Source organism: Heptranchias perlo, chromosome 7 (assembly GCF_035084215.1).
Source record: "Heptranchias perlo isolate sHepPer1 chromosome 7, sHepPer1.hap1, whole genome shotgun sequence".
Taxonomy (NCBI): domain Eukaryota; kingdom Metazoa; phylum Chordata; class Chondrichthyes; order Hexanchiformes; family Hexanchidae; genus Heptranchias; species Heptranchias perlo.
In genome coordinates, this window is record NC_090331.1 from 79884558 (window position 1) to 79906016 (window position 21459).

Sequence of the window (21459 nt, forward strand, 5' to 3'; positions counted from 1 at the left end):
GCAGTACAAAGGGATCTGGGGGTCCTAGTGCAAGAAAATCAAAAAGTTAGTATGCAGGTGCAGCAGGTGATCAAGAAGGCCAACGGAATGTTGGCTTTTATTGCTAGGGGGATAGAATATAAAAACAGGGAGGTATTGCTGCAGTTATATAAGGTATTGGTGAGACCACACCTGGAATACTGCATACAGTTTTGGTGTCCATATTTAAGAAAAGACATACTTGCTCTCGAGGCAGTACAAAGAAGGTTCACTCGGTTAATCCCGGGGATGAGGGGGCGGACATATGAGGAGAGGTTGAGTGGATTGGGACTCTACTCATTGGAGTTCAGAAGAATGAGAGGCGATCTTATTGAAACATATAAGATTGTGAAGTGGCTTGATCGGGTGGATGCGGTAAGGATGTTCCCAAGGATGGGTGAAACTAGAACTAGGGGGCATAATCTTAGAATAAGGGGCTGCTCTTTCAAAACTGAGATGAGGAGAAACATCTTCACTCAGAGGGTAGTAGGTCTGTGGAATTTGCTGCCCCAGAAAGCTGTGGAAGCGACATCATTAAATAAATTTAAAACAGAAATAGACAGTTTCCTAGAAGTAAAGGGAATTAGGGGTTACGGGGAGCGGGCAGGAAATTGGACATGAATTTAGATTTGAGGTTAGGATCAGATCAGCCATGGTCTTATTGAATGGCGGAGCAGGCTCGAGGGGCCGATTGGCCTACTCCTGCTCCTATTTCTTATGTTTTTATGAATAAGCACTAACGGACAATTGTATCTGTCCTTCCTCAGGCAACTGTGCAGAATGAGTTTTGAGAACGTACTATGTGATTAAATCATTGTCCTGCTACGGTGCGCCGTCCAAAACCACTGTTTTAGTTGCATTGTATTTGTTAGGTTAGTGACAGTTGACTATCATCAGTGGTTTAATCACAAATAATATAACTAAAATAATTACTGTCAGGGATTTGGTGGAAGTATAATGCAAGGCTTTTTCTTTGCACGAAATTACAGGGGAAATTGGTAATGAGCATTTAGGTTGTAAAACTGTTCTAAGAGTTGTATAACCGCACTCAAATTCTTTGTGTGTTCAAATAGATTTTAAAAATATTTTTGCTATATGTGAAAGCGCTCATTTGTTTAGTATGTGGTGATGAATTCTTTGTTCTGGGAGGTTGATTTTGAACTTAAACACTCTGTCAGTACAGTTGATCCTTTGTAGTCCACATCCTGTTTACTTTTTGTGAAACTGACAAGAAAATAGCTAGTGGAAATAGAAAACAGGTGCAATTACTCACAACCATTCTATGCACTAGTCATTCAACCCTTTGGAGGGGATATACTGGATGTACTTATAAACACATTCTTTTTGTTTATTTGTTTTTATGTTTGCCAATTGCCTTTACAAAGCAGTTGTATAATTTTTGTACATTTGTGTTTTGATGAGTTGAATATTTGTTCTGAGATCTCATTTGCAGGTCTGATATTAGTATATTGTATTGCTTATTAAGTGCACTGTTACTGGGTGTGATCTCTGACTACAATTTTTATGCACTATGCCTAGCCAAATCTATTAGCTTGCTGTTCAGTGGCAAAATCATTATCTTAGAATTCTAAAATGTCAACATATTTCTTCTTTAAAATCAAGTCTACATATATACAACCCTGAGAAGGTTCCACATTGTTCCACTGTCCCAGCTGTACCATTACTTACTGTGAAAGGACTGCACCTGGTCACCATCTTGACCAGAGAGCTTTGTGTGACATGGAGTTCCTAATTATAGGCAGTAATTATACGGAATAAAGTTATCCTTTGTTTTACTGTTTTTTTTTTAATTGTTTTTTTTACGCATTTTTAAATCCTGGTGTCAAATATCCTTTCTCAAATTGTCACTGATTTTTCCCCCACCCCCCAAATGATTTAAATTCATAGACAGTATCTACCTACATACACTGTATAGCACAATAACACTAATTTTGTTTTAGCTTAACAACTGACCTTTATTACACTAAAGTGTGTGTATGTAAAATATACTGTTCCCATTTAGTATATAGTTAAATAAAACATTTATCTCTGCTCACTACAGTTGTGTAGTGGTTATGATACAAGATTAGCAACCCAGCGATTGTGAGTTCAATAAAGCAATTTGTTGGTTGGCACCGGAGAAATGACTGTGAAAGCTGCTGGATTGTTGTAAAAACAAAACATGCAAACATTAGAAATAGGAGCATGAGTAGGCCATGCGGCCCCTCGAGCCTGCTCCACCATTCAGTAAGATCGTGGCTGATCCTCGACCTTAACCCCACTTTCCCGCCCAATCCCCATACCCCTTGATTCCCCTAGAGTCCAAAAATTTATCCATCTCAGCCTTTTTTCCACATCGTTCACCTGAGGAAGGAGGTAGCCTCCGAAAGCTTGTGAATTTAAAATAAAATTGCTGGACTATAACTTGGTGTTGTAAAATTGTTTACAATTGTCAACCCCAGTCCATCACCGGCATCGCCACATCTTGAATATATTCAATGACTCAGCATCCACAACCCTCTGGCATAGAGAGTGCCAAAGATTCACAACCCTCTGTGTGAAGAAATTTTTCATCTCAGTCTTGAATGGCCGACCCCTTATCCTGCAACTATGCCCCCTAGTTCTAGACTCTCTAGCCAGGGGAAACAATCTCTCTGCATCTACCCTATCAAGCCCCCTCATAACCTTGTATGTTTCAATGAGATCACCTCTTATTCTTATAAACGCCAGAGAGTATAGGCCCATTCTACTCAATCTCTCCTCATAGGACAATGCTCTCATCCCAGGAATTAATCTGGTGAACCTTTGTTGCACCGCCTCTAAGGCAAGTATATCCTTCCTTAGATAAGGAAACCAAAACTGTGCATAGTGCAGCAGGTGAGGTCTCACTTAAAGCCCTGTACAACTGTAGTAAGACTTCCTTACTCTTGTACTCCAACCCCATGCAATAAAGGCCAACATGCCATTTCCTAATTGGTTGCTGTACCTACATACTAACTTTTTGTGTTTCTTGTACGAGGACACCCAATTCTCTCTGGACATCAACATTTAATAGTTTCTCACCATTTTAAAAAATATTCTGTTTTTCTGTACTTCTTACCAAAGTGAATAACTTCACATTTCCCCACATTATACTCCATCTGCCACCTTCTTGCCCTCTCACTTAATCTGTCTATATCCCTTTGCAGACTCTTTGTGCCCTCCTCGCTGCTTACTTTCCCTAGTTCACTAGTATCCTTCAGGGAAGGGAACCTGCCATTCCCACCCAGCCTGGCCTACAGAAGAATCCAGTCCAGTGCCATACTATATGGTTGACTCTGAATGTGCTCAGGGCAATTAAGGATGGGCAATAAATGCTGCCTTGCCAGCACATCCCAAGGACAAATTTTAAAAAAAACATGATTTGATCGTGGAAGATTGCCATTATGACACTAATGGAATAAATTGTTCATCTCCCCCCCCCCCCCCCCCCCATAAATAGTATTGCTCCCCACAATGACACACATGCACATTTTGGTGCTATTAAAAATTCACTGAGTTAGCATGGAATGGGACTAGATGAACACAACAAGTGGAGACGACAATCTTATGACTAACAACCCCATGATGTACAATTGCTGATGGATTGTAGTCCACAAACACCAATCTCCTCACCCCACTGGCCTGAATGTACTTTGATGCTCCCTGCACACAAAAACCTGTGTCAGCCCACCAAATGTTAGACTTGCACCCTTGGGATAGTCTTGCCATAGTAACTCTTCCAATTCCTGCAGTATCCAAAACACTCCAACATTCTGTCAGTGTTGGGACTTACATGATTTTCCATTCACAGAGCAGAAGTTTCTTAGTGAGTACATCTGCTATTCCTACTAACAATTCAGTGGAATGAGAGGCAATAGTTTGATCAAACTTTGCCAATAAGTAAACTCCAGGATTTAGCAGCTTATGGAATTTGCACAAATATGAAAAGTTCTCTTCACCCCCTCTCCACTGCACAAATTATTTCAACATCCTTCAGATTTTCTTCAGCCTACTTTGCCAATGAAGGAATGGAAGGTCCTCAATTATATTGAGTCATACTTGAATCTTGAAAGGTCAAATGTTTTTTTACTCAAAAGACAGTAACTATGCTTCAGGATGAATTCAAAGAACTGACTTGTTGTCATTGCCCTGGTTCATGTGTGATTAAGCCACGATCTTGTGGTCAACAACTTAGAAATCTTGGCATAATAACACCCTCATTCTTAATCCCACTGATAAAGGTATCTGGAGCAGAAGCATTATTTATTATTCAGTAAGTGCCCTAGTGACCACTCTCGAGCATTCTGTATCTGCAAGAATCTAAAGAGCTGTTTGTGTAGGATATTGGACTTGTCCTTAAATGGTTTAAATGAGAATATATGCTCCGCCATGTAGACCAGCTACCACCTTTGCGGCCTCATCCTTAAGGAAAATTCTATTTATTTTTATGTTGAAGTTATGGTATCTTATTGAATTGAGATCTGCCTCATCCTTAGTTATTTTTTCTTTTTGTATTCAGCTTCCACCGACGGGCACACATCGTCCATGTTCCTCCCCTCTGCCCCATGTCACTAGATTCTGTGCCAAGAAGATAGTTGCCTCCGTATTTACACCACTGCCCTTTTTGACTTGCCACCAGGAAGCATATGAAAACAGCATAACAGTGATAGCTTGTCTGATTTTGGAGGCTATTGTAGCCAAGCCTGATGCTATCCTTGCCCAAGTCCGCCCATCTTCCAGCACTTGGATGTATGCCGTTGGTTCCTACAAGTACCTGCTTGTATTTTCCTGCATGTTTTAAATTGGGCTGACCTGTTTTATATTGGTCAGTTGTATTTTTACAATTTTTCATTTTTGATATTCAGTATTACCAAATGTAGATAGTCTGTCATTTCCACAAACATTTCAGGAAAATTAATTGTTTCTCAGTTAAATTCTGACTCTCATTTTTTTCAATATTCTTTCAGCAATAATAATCTAAACTATTAAATTGTTATTGTGGATTTTAAATGATATATTGTGTGCCTGTGAGAGTTCAATGACAATTAAATCAAAGAGGAAATAGTTGTCGAAAGATAAAATCTTCAGTAAGGTAAACTGGAGCACCCTGGAGATAAAATGTATTGTTCTGACTGACCTCATTCAAGAGAATTTACCATTTCACTTTCATTCACAGTGCAATCCATTTATATCACATATAAATCGTCCTAACAATCCAGACAGATTGCATCCACCCAAACCAAATATAGGCATGTACATACATTTTTCTTCAGTTTGTCCGGACAAACCAATTACTGTTGAGTTAACGTTTACAAATTTACCTTGTCCTGTTCTCTCTGGTGCTGGATTCCTGTCTGTATTCTGCTATCCTGCTCTCCGATTCTCTCAATAGCAGCGGCACTCAGGAAAACCAAGAAAGTCACTTTTATATTTGGCTATTTACAACAGACATTGTGTAAACGGGACAAAACATGTCTACACTGATCAATCTGTTACAAGAGGACTATACTGTATACTGAGTCTGTGTGTATGTGTATGTTTAATTTGCACCATACCCAAGTCTATAACTATGGGGATCTTGTGTTGGTTCCTGGAATTTATAGGTATAATTTTTGGACATGTTAAAAATGCTGCAATGAGCTACTGATGGTTAACTACTATTATATTGTATTTTTCACTTATAGTTGATATAAGCACAGCATTGCCTCCACAAGTCCAGCCCAGTACACCAATGGATCTTCGGCTCGATCATCAGTTTACAGTGCCAGCAGCCGACCCCAATGTGCGAGAACAGCAGCTACAACAGGAACTGATCGCTCTGAAACAGAAACAACAAATCCAACGTCAGCTTCTTATCGCAGAGTTTCAGAGGCAACATGAGCAGCTCTCACGACAACATGAAGCTCAACTACAAGAGCACATAAAGGTAACCCAAGACTCAGATATTTAAACCACGGCGACCGATTCAAGCTGTCCCTTTGCACCTTTTTATAGTAATAGAGTATCCATTCTGAACTGAAGTGTAAGGATATGGTTAATCTGATACTGAGATTTCAGCTATTGTGATGGATTATTTTTAAGTTATAGTTTGCATGTACTTTTGTAAATTTATGCCTTACTGCATTGATGAAGAAAATCTTACAGCTGAGCAACTACAGAACGTTTAATTTTTTTTTTTAAAAGTTACTCTGCTAATATCTGTTCCCCTTCATCCAAAAAGTTAGTTTGTTTTAATTTGAAAGTGAGATGGCACAGAAGTATAATGCATTGCTGCTCCAGCTTACTGTATTGCAGGGTAACAGAACACAGGTTTGTACCTATTTTTCCCACTGCACAGAGTTCCTAATCTTGAGCAATATCCTGACCGTCAATACTCTTGATTTAATGAGAACAGTGATGTTGTGCTAGAAATTATATAGCTAAAATCTAACTCCTATATATTTAAATAGAGTTGAAAAATGTCAGTCACGTTCCGGTTGTCAGTTTGTATATCACACCAACAAATTGCAACTGAGCAATCATTAAACAAAAGTATGAAAAGAGGTGGAAACCTAGTTATTTTGTTTTTTTCTAACATTGCAATAACCTGGAAAGGTGATTGAGTTATGGAGAGGAGCCAAGCAGGTACCAATCTAGAGAAACTTTCAATAGGTGGTTGGACTGAAATTGACTTCAGAACTAATTGAGATCACTTCCCCACTGGAAGTACACAAGCAGTGGCCTTAAATGCGAACCCAGTCTGCCCCTTTAAGTGTTAATTGTGCTTCAAGACCCAGACTAAGTGTGAACAGTGGCATGGAAGATTAGCTGGCTTATTAATAAAATCTTCTGTCACATACAAAAAAAACGCAACCAACAACAACAACAACTTGCATTTATATATTTTTTTGATTCGTTCATGGGATGTGGGCGTCGCTGGCAAGGTCAGCATTTATTGCCCATCCCCAGTTGCCCTAGAGAAGATGGTGGTGAGCCGCCTTCTTGAGCTGCTGCAGTCCCTGTGGTGAAGGTTCTCCCACAGTGCTGTTAGGAAGGGAGTTCCAGGATTTTGACCCAGTGACGATGAAGAAACGGCGATATATTTCCAAGTCGGGAAGGTGTGTGACTTGGAGGGGAACGTGCAGGTGGTGTTGTTCCCACGTGCCTGCTGCCCTTGTCCTTCTAGGTGGTAGAGGTCGCGGGTTTGGGAGGTGCTGTCGAAGAAACCTTGGCAAGTTGCTGCAGTGCATCATGTGGATGGTACACACTGCAGCTACAGTGCACCGGTGGTGAAGGGAGTGAATATTTAGGGTGGTGGATGGGGTGCCAATCAAGTGGGCTGTTTTGTCCTGGATGGTGTCGAGCTTCTTGAGTGTTGTTGGAGCTGCACTCATCCAGGCAAAAGGAGAGTATTCCATCACACTCCTGACTTGTGCCTTGTAGATGGTGGAAAGGCTTTGGGGAGTCGGGAAGTGTCACTCACCGCAGAATACCCAGCCTCTGACCTGCTCTTATAGCCACAGTATTTATGTGACTGGTCCAGTTAAGTTTCCGGTTGATGGTGGGGGATTCAGCGATGGTAATGCCGTTGAATGTCAAGGGGAGGTGGTTAGACTCTCTTGTTGGAGATGGTCATGGCCTGGCACTTGTTTGGCGTGAATGTTTCTTGCCACTTGTCAGTCCAATGCTGGATATTGTCCAGGTCTTGCTGCATGTGGGCACAGACTGCTTCATTGTCTGAGGGGTTGCGAATGGAACTGAACACTGTGCAATCATCAGCGAATATCCCCATTTCTGACCTTATGATGGAGGGAACGTCATTGATGAAGCAGCTGAAGATGGTTGTGCCTAGGACACTGCCCTGAGGAACTCCTGCAGCAATGTCCTGGGGCTGAGATGATTGGCCTCCAACAACCACTACCATCTTCCTTTGCGCGAGGTATGACTCCAGCCACTGGAGAGTTTTCCCCCTGATTCCCATTGACTTCAATTTTACGAGGGCTCCTTGGTGCCACACTCGGTCAAATGCTGCCTTGATGTCAAGGGCAGTCACTCTCACCTCACCTCTGGAGTTCAGCTCTTTTATCCATGTTTGGACCAAGGCTGTAATGAGGTCTGGAGCTGAGTGGTCCTGGGGGAACCCAAACTGAGCATCGGTGAGCAGGTTATTGGTGAGTAAGTGCCGCTTGATAGCACTGTCGACGACACCTCCATCACTTTGCTGATGATTGCGAGTAGACTGATGGGGCGGTAATTGGCCGGATTGGATTTATCCTGCTTTTTGTGGACAGGACATACCTGGACAATTGCCAGTGTTGTAGCTGTACTGGAACAGTTTGGCTCGAGGCCCGGCTAATTCTGGAGCACAAGTCTTCAGCACCACAGCCAGTATGTTGCCGGGGCCCATAGCCTTTGCTGTATCCAGTGCACTCGGCCGTTTCTTGATATCATGTGGAATGAATCGAATTGGCTGAAGACTGGCTTGTGTGATGGTGGGGATATCAAGAGGAGGCCAAGATGGATCATCCACTTGGCACTTCTGGCTGAAGATGGTTGCAAACGCTTCAGCCTTGTCTTTTGCACTCACGTGCTGGACTCTGCCATCATTAAGGATGGGGATGTTTGCACAGCCTCCTCCTCCCATTAGTTGTTTGATTGTCCACCACCATTCACAACTGGATGTGACAGGACTGCAGAGCTTTGATCTGATCCGTCGGTTGTGGAATCACTTAGCTTTGTCTATAGCATGTTGCTTCTGCTGTTTAGCATGCATGTAGTCCTGTGTTGTAGCTTCAACAAGTTGGTACCTCATATTTAGGTGCACCTGGTGCTGCTCCTGGCATGCTCTTCTACACTCCTCATTGAACCAGGGTTGATCCCCTGGCTTGCTGGTAATGGTAGAGTGAGGAATATGCCGGGCCATGAGGTTACAGATTGTGCTGGAATACAATTCTGCTGCTGCTAATGGCCCACAGCGCCCCATGGATGCCCAATTTTGAGCTGCTGGATCTGTTCTGAATCTATCTACGGTGATAGTGCCACACAACACATTGGATGGTGTCCTCAGTGCGAAGACGGGACTTTGTCTCCACAAGGACAGTGCGGTGGTCATTCCTACCAATACGGTCATGGACAGATGCATCTGCGACAGTTAGATTGGTGAGGGCGAGGTCAAGTAGGTTTTTCCCTCATGTTGGTTCGCTCACCACCTGCCGCATGCCCAGTCTCGCAGCTACGTCCTTCAGGACTCGGCCAGCTCGGTCTGTAGTCGTGCTACCGAGCCACTCTTGGTGATGGACATTGAAGTCCCCCACCCAGAGTACATTCTGTGCCCTTGCTGCCCTTAGTGCTTTCTCCAAGTGTGCTCAATATGGAGGAGGACTGATTCATCAGCTGAGGGAGGGCAGTAGGTGGTAATCAGCAGCAGGTTTCCTTGCCCGTGTTTGACCTGATACCATGAGATATCATGGGGTCCGGAGTCAATGTTGAGGACTCCCAGGGCCACTCCCTCCTGACTGTATACCACTGTACTGCCACCTCTGGTGGGTCTATCCTGCCGGTGGGACAGGACATACCCAGGGATGGTGATGGAAGAGCCTGGGACGTTGGCTGAAAGGTATGATTCTGTGAGTGTGGCTATGTCAGGCTGTTGCTTGACTAGTCTGTGGGACAGCTCTCCCAATTTTGGCACAAGTCCCCAGATATTAGTGAGGAGGACTTTGCAGGGTCGACTGGGCTTTGTTTGCCTTTGTCGTGTCCGGTGCCTAGTGGTCTGGTTTTATTCTTGTGACTTTCTGTAGCGAGATTGTACAACTGAATGGCTTGCTGGGCCATTTCAGAGGGCGATTGCTGTCGGTCTGGAGTCACATATAGGCCAGACTGGGTAAGGATGGTAGGTTTCCTTTCCTAAAGGATGTTAGTGAACTAGATGGGTTTTTACAATAATTCGGTAGTTTCATGGCTACCATTACTGATACTATTTTTTTTTCCCCCAGATTTTATTTAATTAATTGAATTTAAATTCCCCAGCTGCCGTGGCAGGATTTGAATTCATGACTCCAGATTATTAGTCCAGGCCTCTGAATTATTAGTCAAGTAACATAACCACTATGCTAACCGTGCCCAATGCCTTTAACGTAGTAAAACGCCCAAGGCGCTTCACAGGAGTGTTATCAAACTGAATTTGACACCGAACCACATAAGAAGATATTAGGAAAAGTGACCAAAAGCTTGGACAAAGAAGCTTTTGGTCACTACGTTAAAGGCATTGGGCACGGTTAGCATAAAGGAGGAGAGAGCGGTCGAGAGGTGGAGAGGTTTAGGGAGGGAATTCCAAAGCTGAAGGCCTAGGCAGCTGAAGGCACGGCTGCCAATGGTGGAGCGATTAAAATCGGGGATGTACAGGAGGCAAGAATTGGAGGAGCGCAGAAATCTCGGAGGGTTGTTGGGCCGGAGGAGGTTACGGAGATAGGGAGGGACGAGGCTATGGAGGGATTTGAAAACAAGGATGAGAATTTTAAAATTGAAGTATTGCTGCACCGGGAGCCAATGTAGGCCAGCGAGCACGGGGATTGGGTGAACGGGACTTGGTGCGAGTTAGGATACGGACAGCAGAGTACAACTAACAACACAAAATTACTGATTTAATTTTCCATGAACATCTATGGAAACACACATGGTCATTCTAGAATATAACAATATGCTGATCTGTGGTATAATCACGCTGCACATTTAATTTTGGAGTGATTTATATCTTTACAGTCAAACATTGTTTAAGGTAGTCATACTGAATAGGCAGTTATTGCTGTTCCATTTCCTTAAAACTGACTCTGAATGTCCTACACACATTTTCCATTGTTTTACTGGTTGTATTTAAGGGATGGTTTTAATTGAAGGCTTATTATTTATGATGCATAACCTGAATTTGAAAAAATAAAGATGAACATTAATACAGTAAGCAGAAAAGATCAAGGAAGAAATGGGTGGGAAAGAAAGAACAAAATGAACAAAAACATTTTTTTATAAAAGGAAATCTAAAAGCGAGGAAGAAAAGTGATGGTATTGTTTGGGACCTCCTTTATTCTCAAACTATATTTGACTAACCGTCCTCCCTCACTATATCTTAACTGATGGTGATTATAGTTAAACTGTTTGTTAAAGAAAGAGTTTCTGCTTAAATACCCCCCTCTCTATCCATCTATATAACTTAAAAATATATAAAAATGTCTCCGACATAGTAGGAGAAATTTCAGTTTAATGTTTAGATTTCCCCCCACCAATCACGCCAGGGAGCAGCTCCTATGCCAGTTATGGGTATGACAGGTGATGATAATGATAAAGATCCAACTGTAATGCAAGCAATGAAAATTCTATCAAACATTCAACAAAAACTGCCACCGAAGCTAAACCACAAACATCTGGGGTGGTTTCAACTCACAATTTAAATTAACTGTCAGAGGTGTAAAAAGCCAACTCCTTTCTATCATAAATGTTCAATAACAATGAAGTTAAGCGCAAGCAGCGGGTTTCAAAACAACAGAAGCAGGCACTTGGTGGATTGTGCAGATTAGAGTAATTTCCGTATTATGTATTCTCCTATTCATATAATGGAAAAGTAGTGGGTGGGGGGAGAAATTACCTACCTTTTTTGAGATTTTTTTTGTTATCTCCTCCTCTCGGAGAGACCCACCATTATAGCTCCTCTATCTCTATAACTTTGCAAGTTTGCTCCACCATTAATAACAGAGCCTTCTGCTATTTAGGTCTTGCCTCTTGGAATTCCCTACTTCTCCTTCAAAAACCTTCTCAGGACCCATTTTTCAACCAAATTTTTGGTCACCCTTCCTGACCTTTCCCATCGTGGCTCTGTCAAATTTCCTTACACCTCTGAAGTGTCTTGTGCGATCTTTATATTAAAGGTGCAATAGAAATGCAAGGAGTTGTTGTAGCATAGTGTAATATCCATGTACTTGGGAATCATTTGAGAAAAATCTTGTTTTAAGATGTCTAGAATAAATTATTTGCTTTTTTTCTTCTTTTGGTTTTTAAGCTGGAATTTAGGAATTCCTGTTTTGGAGAAAGTCAACCAAAATGGTGCTTTTAGCAAATAGTTCCTGCCTACATAAAGTCTCCGACATAACAGTCCTGCCCACAAGTACAGAACTGTTTTTAAAGGGAAGAAAGAACAAGGGGAGCATCTATTATTCAGAGTGCTCCCCTATTCTATATCAAAATATATGCTAGCAAAAAAATTATCCTGGATTGTTTTGTCAAATTTCTGTTTTTACAAATTGGCTCGGCCACTTTGTAATGTCACTGATAATTAATGTCTTGAAGTGACAGTGGCTCACACCCTGAACCCCTAAAGCCTCTCCACCAAGTCACGAGCTTGATGGAATACTCACCACATACCTGGATTGGAGAACCCGCAAGAACACTAAGGAAGTGCAACACCATCCAGGACAGAGCAGCACACTTGATCAACACGCCTACTACTGAACCCAATATTAATCCCCCTACACCCCAGCCCCCTGTAGCTGCAAAATGTACTATCTAAAGAATGCCAAGCCTACTTCAATGGTAGCGTAGCCCCACGAGCTCTACCGTAGAGCAGCAAAGTGATGGGAACAAAATTACTTGCAAGTTTCCCTCCAAGTCGCACATCGTCCCGACTTGGACATATATCGGTCTTCCTTCATTATCACTGGATCCCAATCCTGGAATTTCCTATGGAGCACCATTGTGGGAGCACCATCAGTGCTTCAGAGAGAAGGGCCACCACCATCTTCAGGCAACTAGGATCGGGCAATAAATGTGGCCTTGCCAGCATTGCCCACATTGAGAAAAAAAAAGCTCCATTTAAAGCAATGTGGGGTGTTACTTTAGATTGGCCCAAGAGCTGATGCAGTGCTGGTTGGATTAAGCAGCTATGGATCATCTAAGCTAATCTGAAACCGCAACCCCCATTTTGTTGCCGCATCTATGGGACACTGTCCATTGGTGACTTCGTGGCAGCAAGGAGGTAACTAACCTGGCAGATTTCCATGTAGGCGAATGTTCAACATTTAAAAAAAAAAATTCTGTAGTTTCACTGTGTATAGAACGAGGATCTACATCCAATAGAGTTTGCTTCCCCTTTAGCTCGTTGTCAATACTTGAAGTGCCCTAGTATAGTCTGTGCACAATTTCTGTTGACAACAGTATTACTAAGCCAAAAATTGTCCAGAACCATAAACAAATGTTCCCTCCTGCAGCTGGTCATTATTCTTGATATTGGCTGAACTGAATTACGAGAAGTAAGTTATTGCATCCTTCTGGGTGCTGGGAAATTTCCAGCTTTTAACAAACCTAACTACAAAAGTAGTACCTATAATGCTATCGGTTTTAGCATGGAAAGATTTATTGCATTACTAACTCAGATGCTTGGAGGCAGGCCAGCAGAATCTGAATTTATGCAAATATTATTGAACCTTTTGTAGAAATGCTTGGTTAAAACATTAAAAAAAAACTTTGCCTGCTTTCTAAGCGATATCCAGCGGCCACTTAACGCCGATAAAAATGGGCAGAATATGCACGACATGTTAGAAGACCCTGATTTGCATATTCCAAGTGCTTTCCCGCCTGAAACGGGCAGGCAATCCAGTTGTCCATCTCCGTATCCTACAAGCTGTATCATTTTTTACAGTTACAATGGACTTTGTGCAATGCATTACATTGGGAATGCGGAGGAAGGGTTCAGTTATTACGTGATTAGTATGTGGACATCAGCTGCTTACTCTCTTTTTTGTTTTGTTTTAAGCACCAACAGGAATTGCTTGCATTGAAGCACCAACAAGAAATTTTGGAACAGCAGCGTAAACTGGAGCAGCATCGTCAGGAACAGGAGATGGAGAAACAACACAGAGAACAAAAACTACTGCTGATAAAGAATAAGGAGAAAGGAAAAGAAAGTAAGAAATGCCAGTGTTCTTAAGTTAATCACTAGTTAAGTGATTCATAATAGAACAAATGTTAGACCTCTGCTAAGCACTGATGGTAGTTTGTATCAGACTATATGGTGAATATAGCTTCATTGATTCCAATACAGTTAAGAGTTGCAAGCTTAAAAACCTGCCTGTATAGCATTTAGACATGTCGTACAATATTCTCAATTGTGAAATTTTGGTGCTGCATTTATTTCAGTAGTTCAATTCAATGCCTTTAATTATCTGAATTCTTGTTGGGGGTTAATTTGTTGTTTCTGGTTCAGATAAGTGTACTGTTGCAGCACATTGTGTAATCTGCTGTTGTCATGCCCCTCGCCCCACAAGTGCCTGCTGCTCTTGTCCTTCTAGGTGGTAGAGGTCGCAGGTTTAGGAGGTGCTGTCGAAGAAGCCTTGGCAAGTTGCTGCAGTGCATCCTGTGGATGGTACACACTGCAGCCACTGTGCGCCGGTGGCGAAGGGAGTGAATGTTTAGGGTGGTGGGTGGGGTGCCAGTCAAGCGGGCTGCTTTGTCCTGGATGGTGTCGAGCTTCTTGTGGTGTTGGAGCTGCACTCATCCAGGCAAGTGGAGAGTATTCCATCACACTCCTGACTTGTGCCTTGTAGATGGTGGAAAGGCTTTGGGGAGTCAGGAGGTGAGTCACTCGCTGCAGAATACCCAGCCTCTGACCTGCTCTTGTAGCCACAGTATTTATGTGGCTGGTCCAGTTAAGTTTCTGGTCATTGGTGACCCCCAGGATGTTGATGGTGGGGGATTCGGTGATGGTAATGCCGTTGAATGTCATGGGGAGATGGTTAGACTCTCCTGTTGGAGATGGTCATTGCCTGGCACTTGTCTGGCACGAATGTTACTTGCTACTTATCAGCCCAAGCCGGGATGTTGTCCAGGTCTTGCTGCATGCGGGCTCGGACTGCATCATTATTTGAGGGGTTGTGAATGGAACTGAACACTGTGCAATCATCAGCGAACATCCCCATTTCTGACCTTATGGAGGGAAGATCATTGATGAATCAGCTGAAGATGGTTGGGCCTAGGACAATACCCTGAGGAACTCCTGCAGCAATGTCCTGGGGCTGAGATGATTGGCCTCCAACAACACTACCATCTTCCTTTGTGCTAGGTATGACTCCAGGCACTGGAGAGTTTTCCCCCTGATTCCCATTGACTTCAATTTTACTTGGGCTCCTTGGTGCCACACTCGGTCAAATGCTGCCTTGATGTCAAGGGCAGTCACTCTCACCTCACCTCTAGAATTCAGCTCTTTTGTCCATGTTTGGACCAAGGCTGTAATGAGGTCTGGAGCCAAGTGATTCTGGCAGAACCCAAACTGAGCATCGGTGAGCAGGTTATTGGTGAGTAAGTGCCGCTTGATAGCACTGTTGACGACACCTTCCATCACTTTGCCGATGATTGAGAGTAGAATGATGGGGTGGTAATTGGCCAGATTGTATTTGTCCTGTTTTTTGTGGACAGGACATACCTGGTAGATGCCAGTGTTGTAGCTGTACTGGAACAGCTTGGCTCGAGGCGCAGCTCGTTCTGGAGCACAAGCCTTCAGCACTACAGCCCGGGATGTTGTCGGGGCCCATAGCCTTTGCTGTATCCAGTGCACTCGGCCGTTTCTTGATATCGTGGAGTGAATCGAATTGGCTGAAGACTGGCTTGTGTGATGGTGGGGATATCGGGAGGATGGTGGGGATATCGGGAGGAGGCCGAGATGGATCATCCACTCGGCACTTCTGGCTGAAGATGGTTGCAAACGCTTCAGCCTTGTCTTTTGCGCTCACGTCATCGTTGGACACAGTCATCGTTGAGGATGGGGATGTTTACAGGGCCTCCTCCTCCCATTAGTTGTTTAATTATCCACCACCATTCACAACTGGATGTGGCAGGACTGCAGAGCTTTGATCTGATCTGATCTATTGGTTGTGGAATCGCTTCGCTCTGTCTATAGCATGTTGCTTCTGCTGTTTATCATGCATGTAGTCCTGAATTATAGCTTCACCAGGTTGACACCTCATTTTTAGGTATGCCTGGTGCTGCACCTGGCATGCTCTTCTACACTCTTCATTGAACCAGAGTTGATCCCCTGGCTTGCTGGTAATGGTAGAGTGAGGAATATGCCGGGCCATGAGGTTACAGCTTGTGCTGGAATACAATTCTGCTGCTGCTGCTGAGGGCCCACAGCGCCTCATGGATGCCCAATTTTGAGCTGCTGGATCAGTTCTGAATCTATCCCATTTAGCACGGTGGTAGTACCACACAACACGTTGAATGGTATCATCAGTGCAAAGATGGGACTTCGTCTCCACGAAGACTGTGCGGTGGTCACTCCTACCAATACTGTCATGGACAGATGCATTTGCGACAGGTAGATTGGTGAGGACGAGGTCAAGTAAGTTTTTCCCTCGTGTTGGTTCGTTCACCACCTGCCGCAGGCCCAGTCTGGCAGATATGTCCTTCAGGACTTGGCCAGTAGTGGTGCTACCTAGCCACTGTTGGTGATGGACATTGAAGTCCCTCACCCAGAATACATTCTGTGCCCTTGCTACCCTCAGTGCTTCCTCCAAGTGGTGTTCAACATGGAGGAGGACTGGATTCATCAGCTGAGGGAGGGCAGTTGGTGGTAATCAGCAGGAGGTTTCCTTGCCCATGTTTGACCTGATGCCATGAGATTTCATGGGGTCCAGAGTCAATGTTGAGGAATCCCAGGGCCACTCCCTCCTGACTGTGTATCACTGTACCGCCACCTCTGGTGGGTCTGTCCTGCCGGTGGGACAGGACATACCCAGGGATGGTAATGGAAGAGTCTGGGACGTTGGCTGAAAGGTATGATTGTGAGAGTATGGCTGTGTCAGGCTGTTGCTTGACTGGTCTGTGGGACAGCTCTCCCAATTTTGGCACAAGTCCCCAGATGTTAGTAAGGAGGACTTTGCAGGGTCGACTGGGCTTGGTTTGCCTTTGTCGTGTCCGGTGCCTAGTGGTCCAATGCCGGGTGGTCCGTCCAGTTTTATTCTTATTCTGACTTTTTTTAGCGAGATTTGACAGCTGAGTGGTTTGCTAGGCCATTTGAGAGGGCAATTAAGAATCAACGACATTGCTGTGGGTCTGGAATCACATATAGGCCAGACCAGGTAAGGATGGTAGGTTTCCTTCCCTTAAAGACATTAGTGAACCAGATGGGTTTTTACGACAATCCGGTAGTTTGTTGGCCACCATTACTGATACTGGTATTTTAATTCCAGATTTTATTTAATTAATTGAATTTAAATTCCCCAGCTGCCGTGGCAGGATTTGAACTCATGACTCTCACTCGAGTCGAAGTGTTGAATTTCTTTTCACTATTGGTTATGATTTTTCAGTGTAAGTTCTCTCTGACCTTGCCGCCATGTCTCCAAATTAATGAAAAGATGCAGGTAAGTCCACATCTGTCTGATCTGGAGGGCTTGATATCATATTGCCTGCTACATGTAAGCTTCAAGCTTTTGAAGTAATGAATATATGTGACCGTTGCAGCCTGGGATGTCCTGACAGGAACTTCATAGAAAGTTACGGCACAGAAGGAGGCCATTTGGCCCATCATGCCTTGTCGGTTACGGCACTTCAAATGCACATCCAAGTACTTTTTACATGAGTTGAGGCTTTCTGCCTCTACCACCCTTTCAGGCAGTGAGTTCCAGACTCTGACCACCATCTGGGTGAAAAAATTTCTCCTCAACTCCCCTCTAACCTTTCTACCAATTTCCTTAAATCTATGCCCACTGGTCACTGACCCCTCTGCTAAGGGAAATAGGTCCTTCCTATCCACTCTATCTTGGCCCTTCATAATTTTATACACCTCAATTAAATCACCCCTCAGCCTCCTCTGTTCCAATGAAAACAACTCCAGCCTATCCAATCTTTCCTCGTAGCTAAAATTGTCCAGTCCTGGCAACATCCTTGTAAATCTCCTTTGTACTCTCTCTAGTGTAATCTCATATTTCCTATAATGTGCTAACCAGAACTGTACGCAGTGCTCTAGCTGTGGCCTAACTAGTGTTTTATACAGTTCTAGCATAACCTCCTGCTCTTATATTCTGTGCCTTGGCTAATAAAGGAAAGTATCCCGTATGCCTTTTTAACCACCTTATCTATCTGTCCTGTTGCCTTCAGGGATCTGTGGACATGCATTCCAAGGTCCCTCTGTTATTCTACAACTCTCAGTATCCTCCCATTTATTGTGTTTGCCCTCCCCAAATGCATTACCTCACACTTCTCCGGATTGAATTCCATTTGCCACTTTTCTGCTCACCTGACCATTGATATCTTTCTGCAGGCTACAGCTTTGCTCCTCACTGTTAACCACATGGCCAATTTTTGTATCATCTGCAAACTTCTTAATCATGCCCCCTTACATTTAGGTCTAAATTATTAGTATATACCACAAAAGGCAAGGGACCTAGTACTGAACTCTGTGGAACCCCACTGTATGGCTTAAGATCTTTACTGAAGAACAGGAATTACCTGGAATTGTTGACCACTTGCAGCGTTCTCCAAACTTCAAACAGACAAAATGAGTTATGCATTATCCTTTCTAGTCTTCCACTACCCCTCTAGCAAGTTTGACATTGTTGATCACTCAGTCCTCCTTCACTGCCTTTTCTTGATTGTTCACCTCCATGGGAACGCCCTTGCTTAATTCTACTTCTATCTGTCCTAGTGTGGCCAACATATCTCCCAGCAATGGCCTCTCTCCTCACCCCTGTACAGTCATCTCCAGAGTACCCCAGGATTTAATTCTTGTCACCTTCCTTTCGCTCACTTGCATGTTGCCCTTCATAACATAATTCGTTGGTATGCAGTTAGTATCCACATGTATTCTGATGACGCCAAGCTCTACATCACCACCATCACTTGATTCCACAGCCACCTCTGTATTGTTAGATTGCTTGTCCTACATAAAGTCATGGATGAGCCAGAACTTTACTAAGCATTAGGACAACCAAAACTCTTTTTTTATTTGGCTTCTGCTGGGTAAGATGCCTTTGGTCTTCCCAGTGTTGAATTGAACCAAAGCTATCCATACCATGACCTTCAATTTCATCCCCTTCCCCAACTGCCATGTAGGCTGCACAAGATAGAGCACAATTTAATTTTCCTGTTTGACCTTCAAATCCTATCTATCACCAACATTGCTTGCCTCTGCCATACCTCATTTCCACCACTGTAGAAATCCTCATTTGTGCTCTCATGACTTGATTTCTCCAATATTCTCATTGCTGGCCTCCATCCAAACCTCTAGCACCATCCTGCCCTGGACTAGGTCTTGCTTGCCTGTCTCCCTTATCGTTGACCGCTTTCATTGACCGCTTTCATTGACTCCCTTTTAACCAAGGTGTTGAATTCAAAATCCTCATTTACAAATTCTTCCCTAGCCTTGCCCCACCTAGCTCGACAACATCTTTCAGCCCCACGTCCCGGCCTGTGCCTGTTTCTTTCAAACCTCCAAAAGGTTTCCTATGTGACCCCCTCCCTCTACTCTATCACTGACAGCGTAGCCATTAGCTGTCCCAGCTCTACTCTCCACAACTCCCTCTTAAAGCTCCTCTACCATTCAACTTTTCTCCCTGCTTTTAAAAGCCACTTCGAAATCTTTCTGACTGTGCTTTTGGTCATATCCTAACTCTTATACTACTGCTCTGTATTTGTTTTCGCTCTTTGAACTGCCTTTGGACCATTACTGTGTTAAAGGAGTGATAGAAATACTTTCTGCTGCTGCTTTTATAATTTCAATTATCTATTTACCTTAATGTTAAAAACTCAGCCGAATTTTGTACGTAAAATGCTGACAGAATTTTGTGCCAACCAGCTAGTGCTACATGCTGCTTTCCTAAGCTTTTAAACACAGTTTATAAAGGAAATGCCAGAATTTGGATGGCTGCAGGGTAATTTGATTTCATGTCAGAAAGACTAAGCTTATTCTTCAAGGCTGTGTATCCCATGGGGATAGGGAGCTTAGCCATCTGTAACTAAATAAAGATGCACTGATTGGCTCATTGAAATCTCATCTGTTGTTTAGGGGAAAAAATATTACCATATCCTTGTTAAAGGATGAGTTACCTCGACGGTAACTTGTTTTACTCCTGTTGCTTTCCAAATCTGTACAAAGTGGGTACCAGATCTGTGCTGTCCACTTCCAAGGTATAGCAGCCTGAATCTGCTTGATAAGCTTTTAGAAATTTAAAGGATGCAGTTATATTGTCTTAACTGATTCCAACTCTGGGGTCCTATCTCTGTGTCTTACATCTCCTCCTTTTCCTGCCCTATCTGTCGTACTGTAGCCACTAAAACCCCTTTCTTCATTCCTGCTCTGTGGCAGCTTCATGCTTTCTTTCCATTGTTACCTCTTCTCCTTGACTTAGGAATGGGATAGATGGTGCTATGAAGGGGAGGCTACTTGGACATTATTAGCACCAATGAAAGTGACATATCAGTTTACTGGCACTTGCAGAATAGTCTTAACCATGGTGCTCCCTGTCACTGGATGAATAAGTGAGCATAATATGCCTAGAAGAAAAGCTAGAAGCATACAGGACAGGTTTAAGCTGTTTAGGAATGAATGAAATAGGGAGTGAGAGTCATATCAAGCAGAAGGGGAGGTTAGGTGACTGGATGAGTGAACAATATGGCAGACAAGCAGGGTTGGAGATTGTTAGCTTGGGTTGTTCAACGTGATTTTTCATATACAACATAAAACTTTAACTTCAAGAAGGTCATATTGTGATAGAGTACTTTATGCGAATCACTATATCTGATTTTTCAGTTCCCTTCCATCCATAGTTTAAGCTTCTCAGCTTGCGCATGCACTGGGAGATAAAAATGCTGAGCAAACTAGAATAGTAAGTTTCGATCAGTAGGAGATTTCCTCTTTCAACAAAGTATTTTAGAATTGAACAAGATGTTTCCTTTTATCTAAATATAGCAAACCAGTTTGCCCATTTTTGAGCAGTAATGTAAAAGTTGGTCATGGGGGCTGATCTTTGCCTTCCAGTGTAGGCTAAATTTAGAACGGACCTTGAGAATCGGAAGTGGTTGAGACACTTGAAATAAGCTTGAGTATTTATATGATCAGCATCAAGAGCCAGCCTTTTCTGCAGATGAGAAGATATTTTTGTATAGCATAGGTATTCTCTCATAGCCCCCTCCCCCCAAAAATAACTTGTGTTAATAACTTGTGTTAAAAACTTGAAGGGGTCTAATTTCCTGAGATATATCAATGGAGTACACATAAAATGTGTGTGAAGAAACAGAAAATTTAGGAGTTCGCTTTAATTTTAATTAGAATTCCTTCTGGAAGCAAGACTGCAACGCACAATGATATGCTGACCTAGCTATTAACTAATTGTTAAGTAGCAATTAAAGAGAAATATTACAAACTTCCTACAGATTACTGCTCTTCTAAATTGCACGAATGACTCC

The 21459-nt window shown here is 43.1% G+C and overlaps 1 protein-coding gene across 11 annotated transcripts in view; it reads left to right on the plus strand.

Moving 5' to 3' along the window:
- hdac4 (histone deacetylase 4) overlaps positions 1-21459 on the plus strand; it is a 408670-nt gene that overhangs the window by 232193 nt on the left and 155018 nt on the right. For all 11 annotated transcript variants that reach the window (XM_067987940.1, XM_067987944.1, XM_067987946.1 and 8 more), the window contains 2 exons: positions 5724-5965; positions 13817-13967. In XM_067987940.1, the coding sequence (XP_067844041.1) occupies positions 5724-5965; positions 13817-13967 (393 nt within the window). The remainder of the gene's footprint in view (positions 1-5723; positions 5966-13816; positions 13968-21459) is intronic.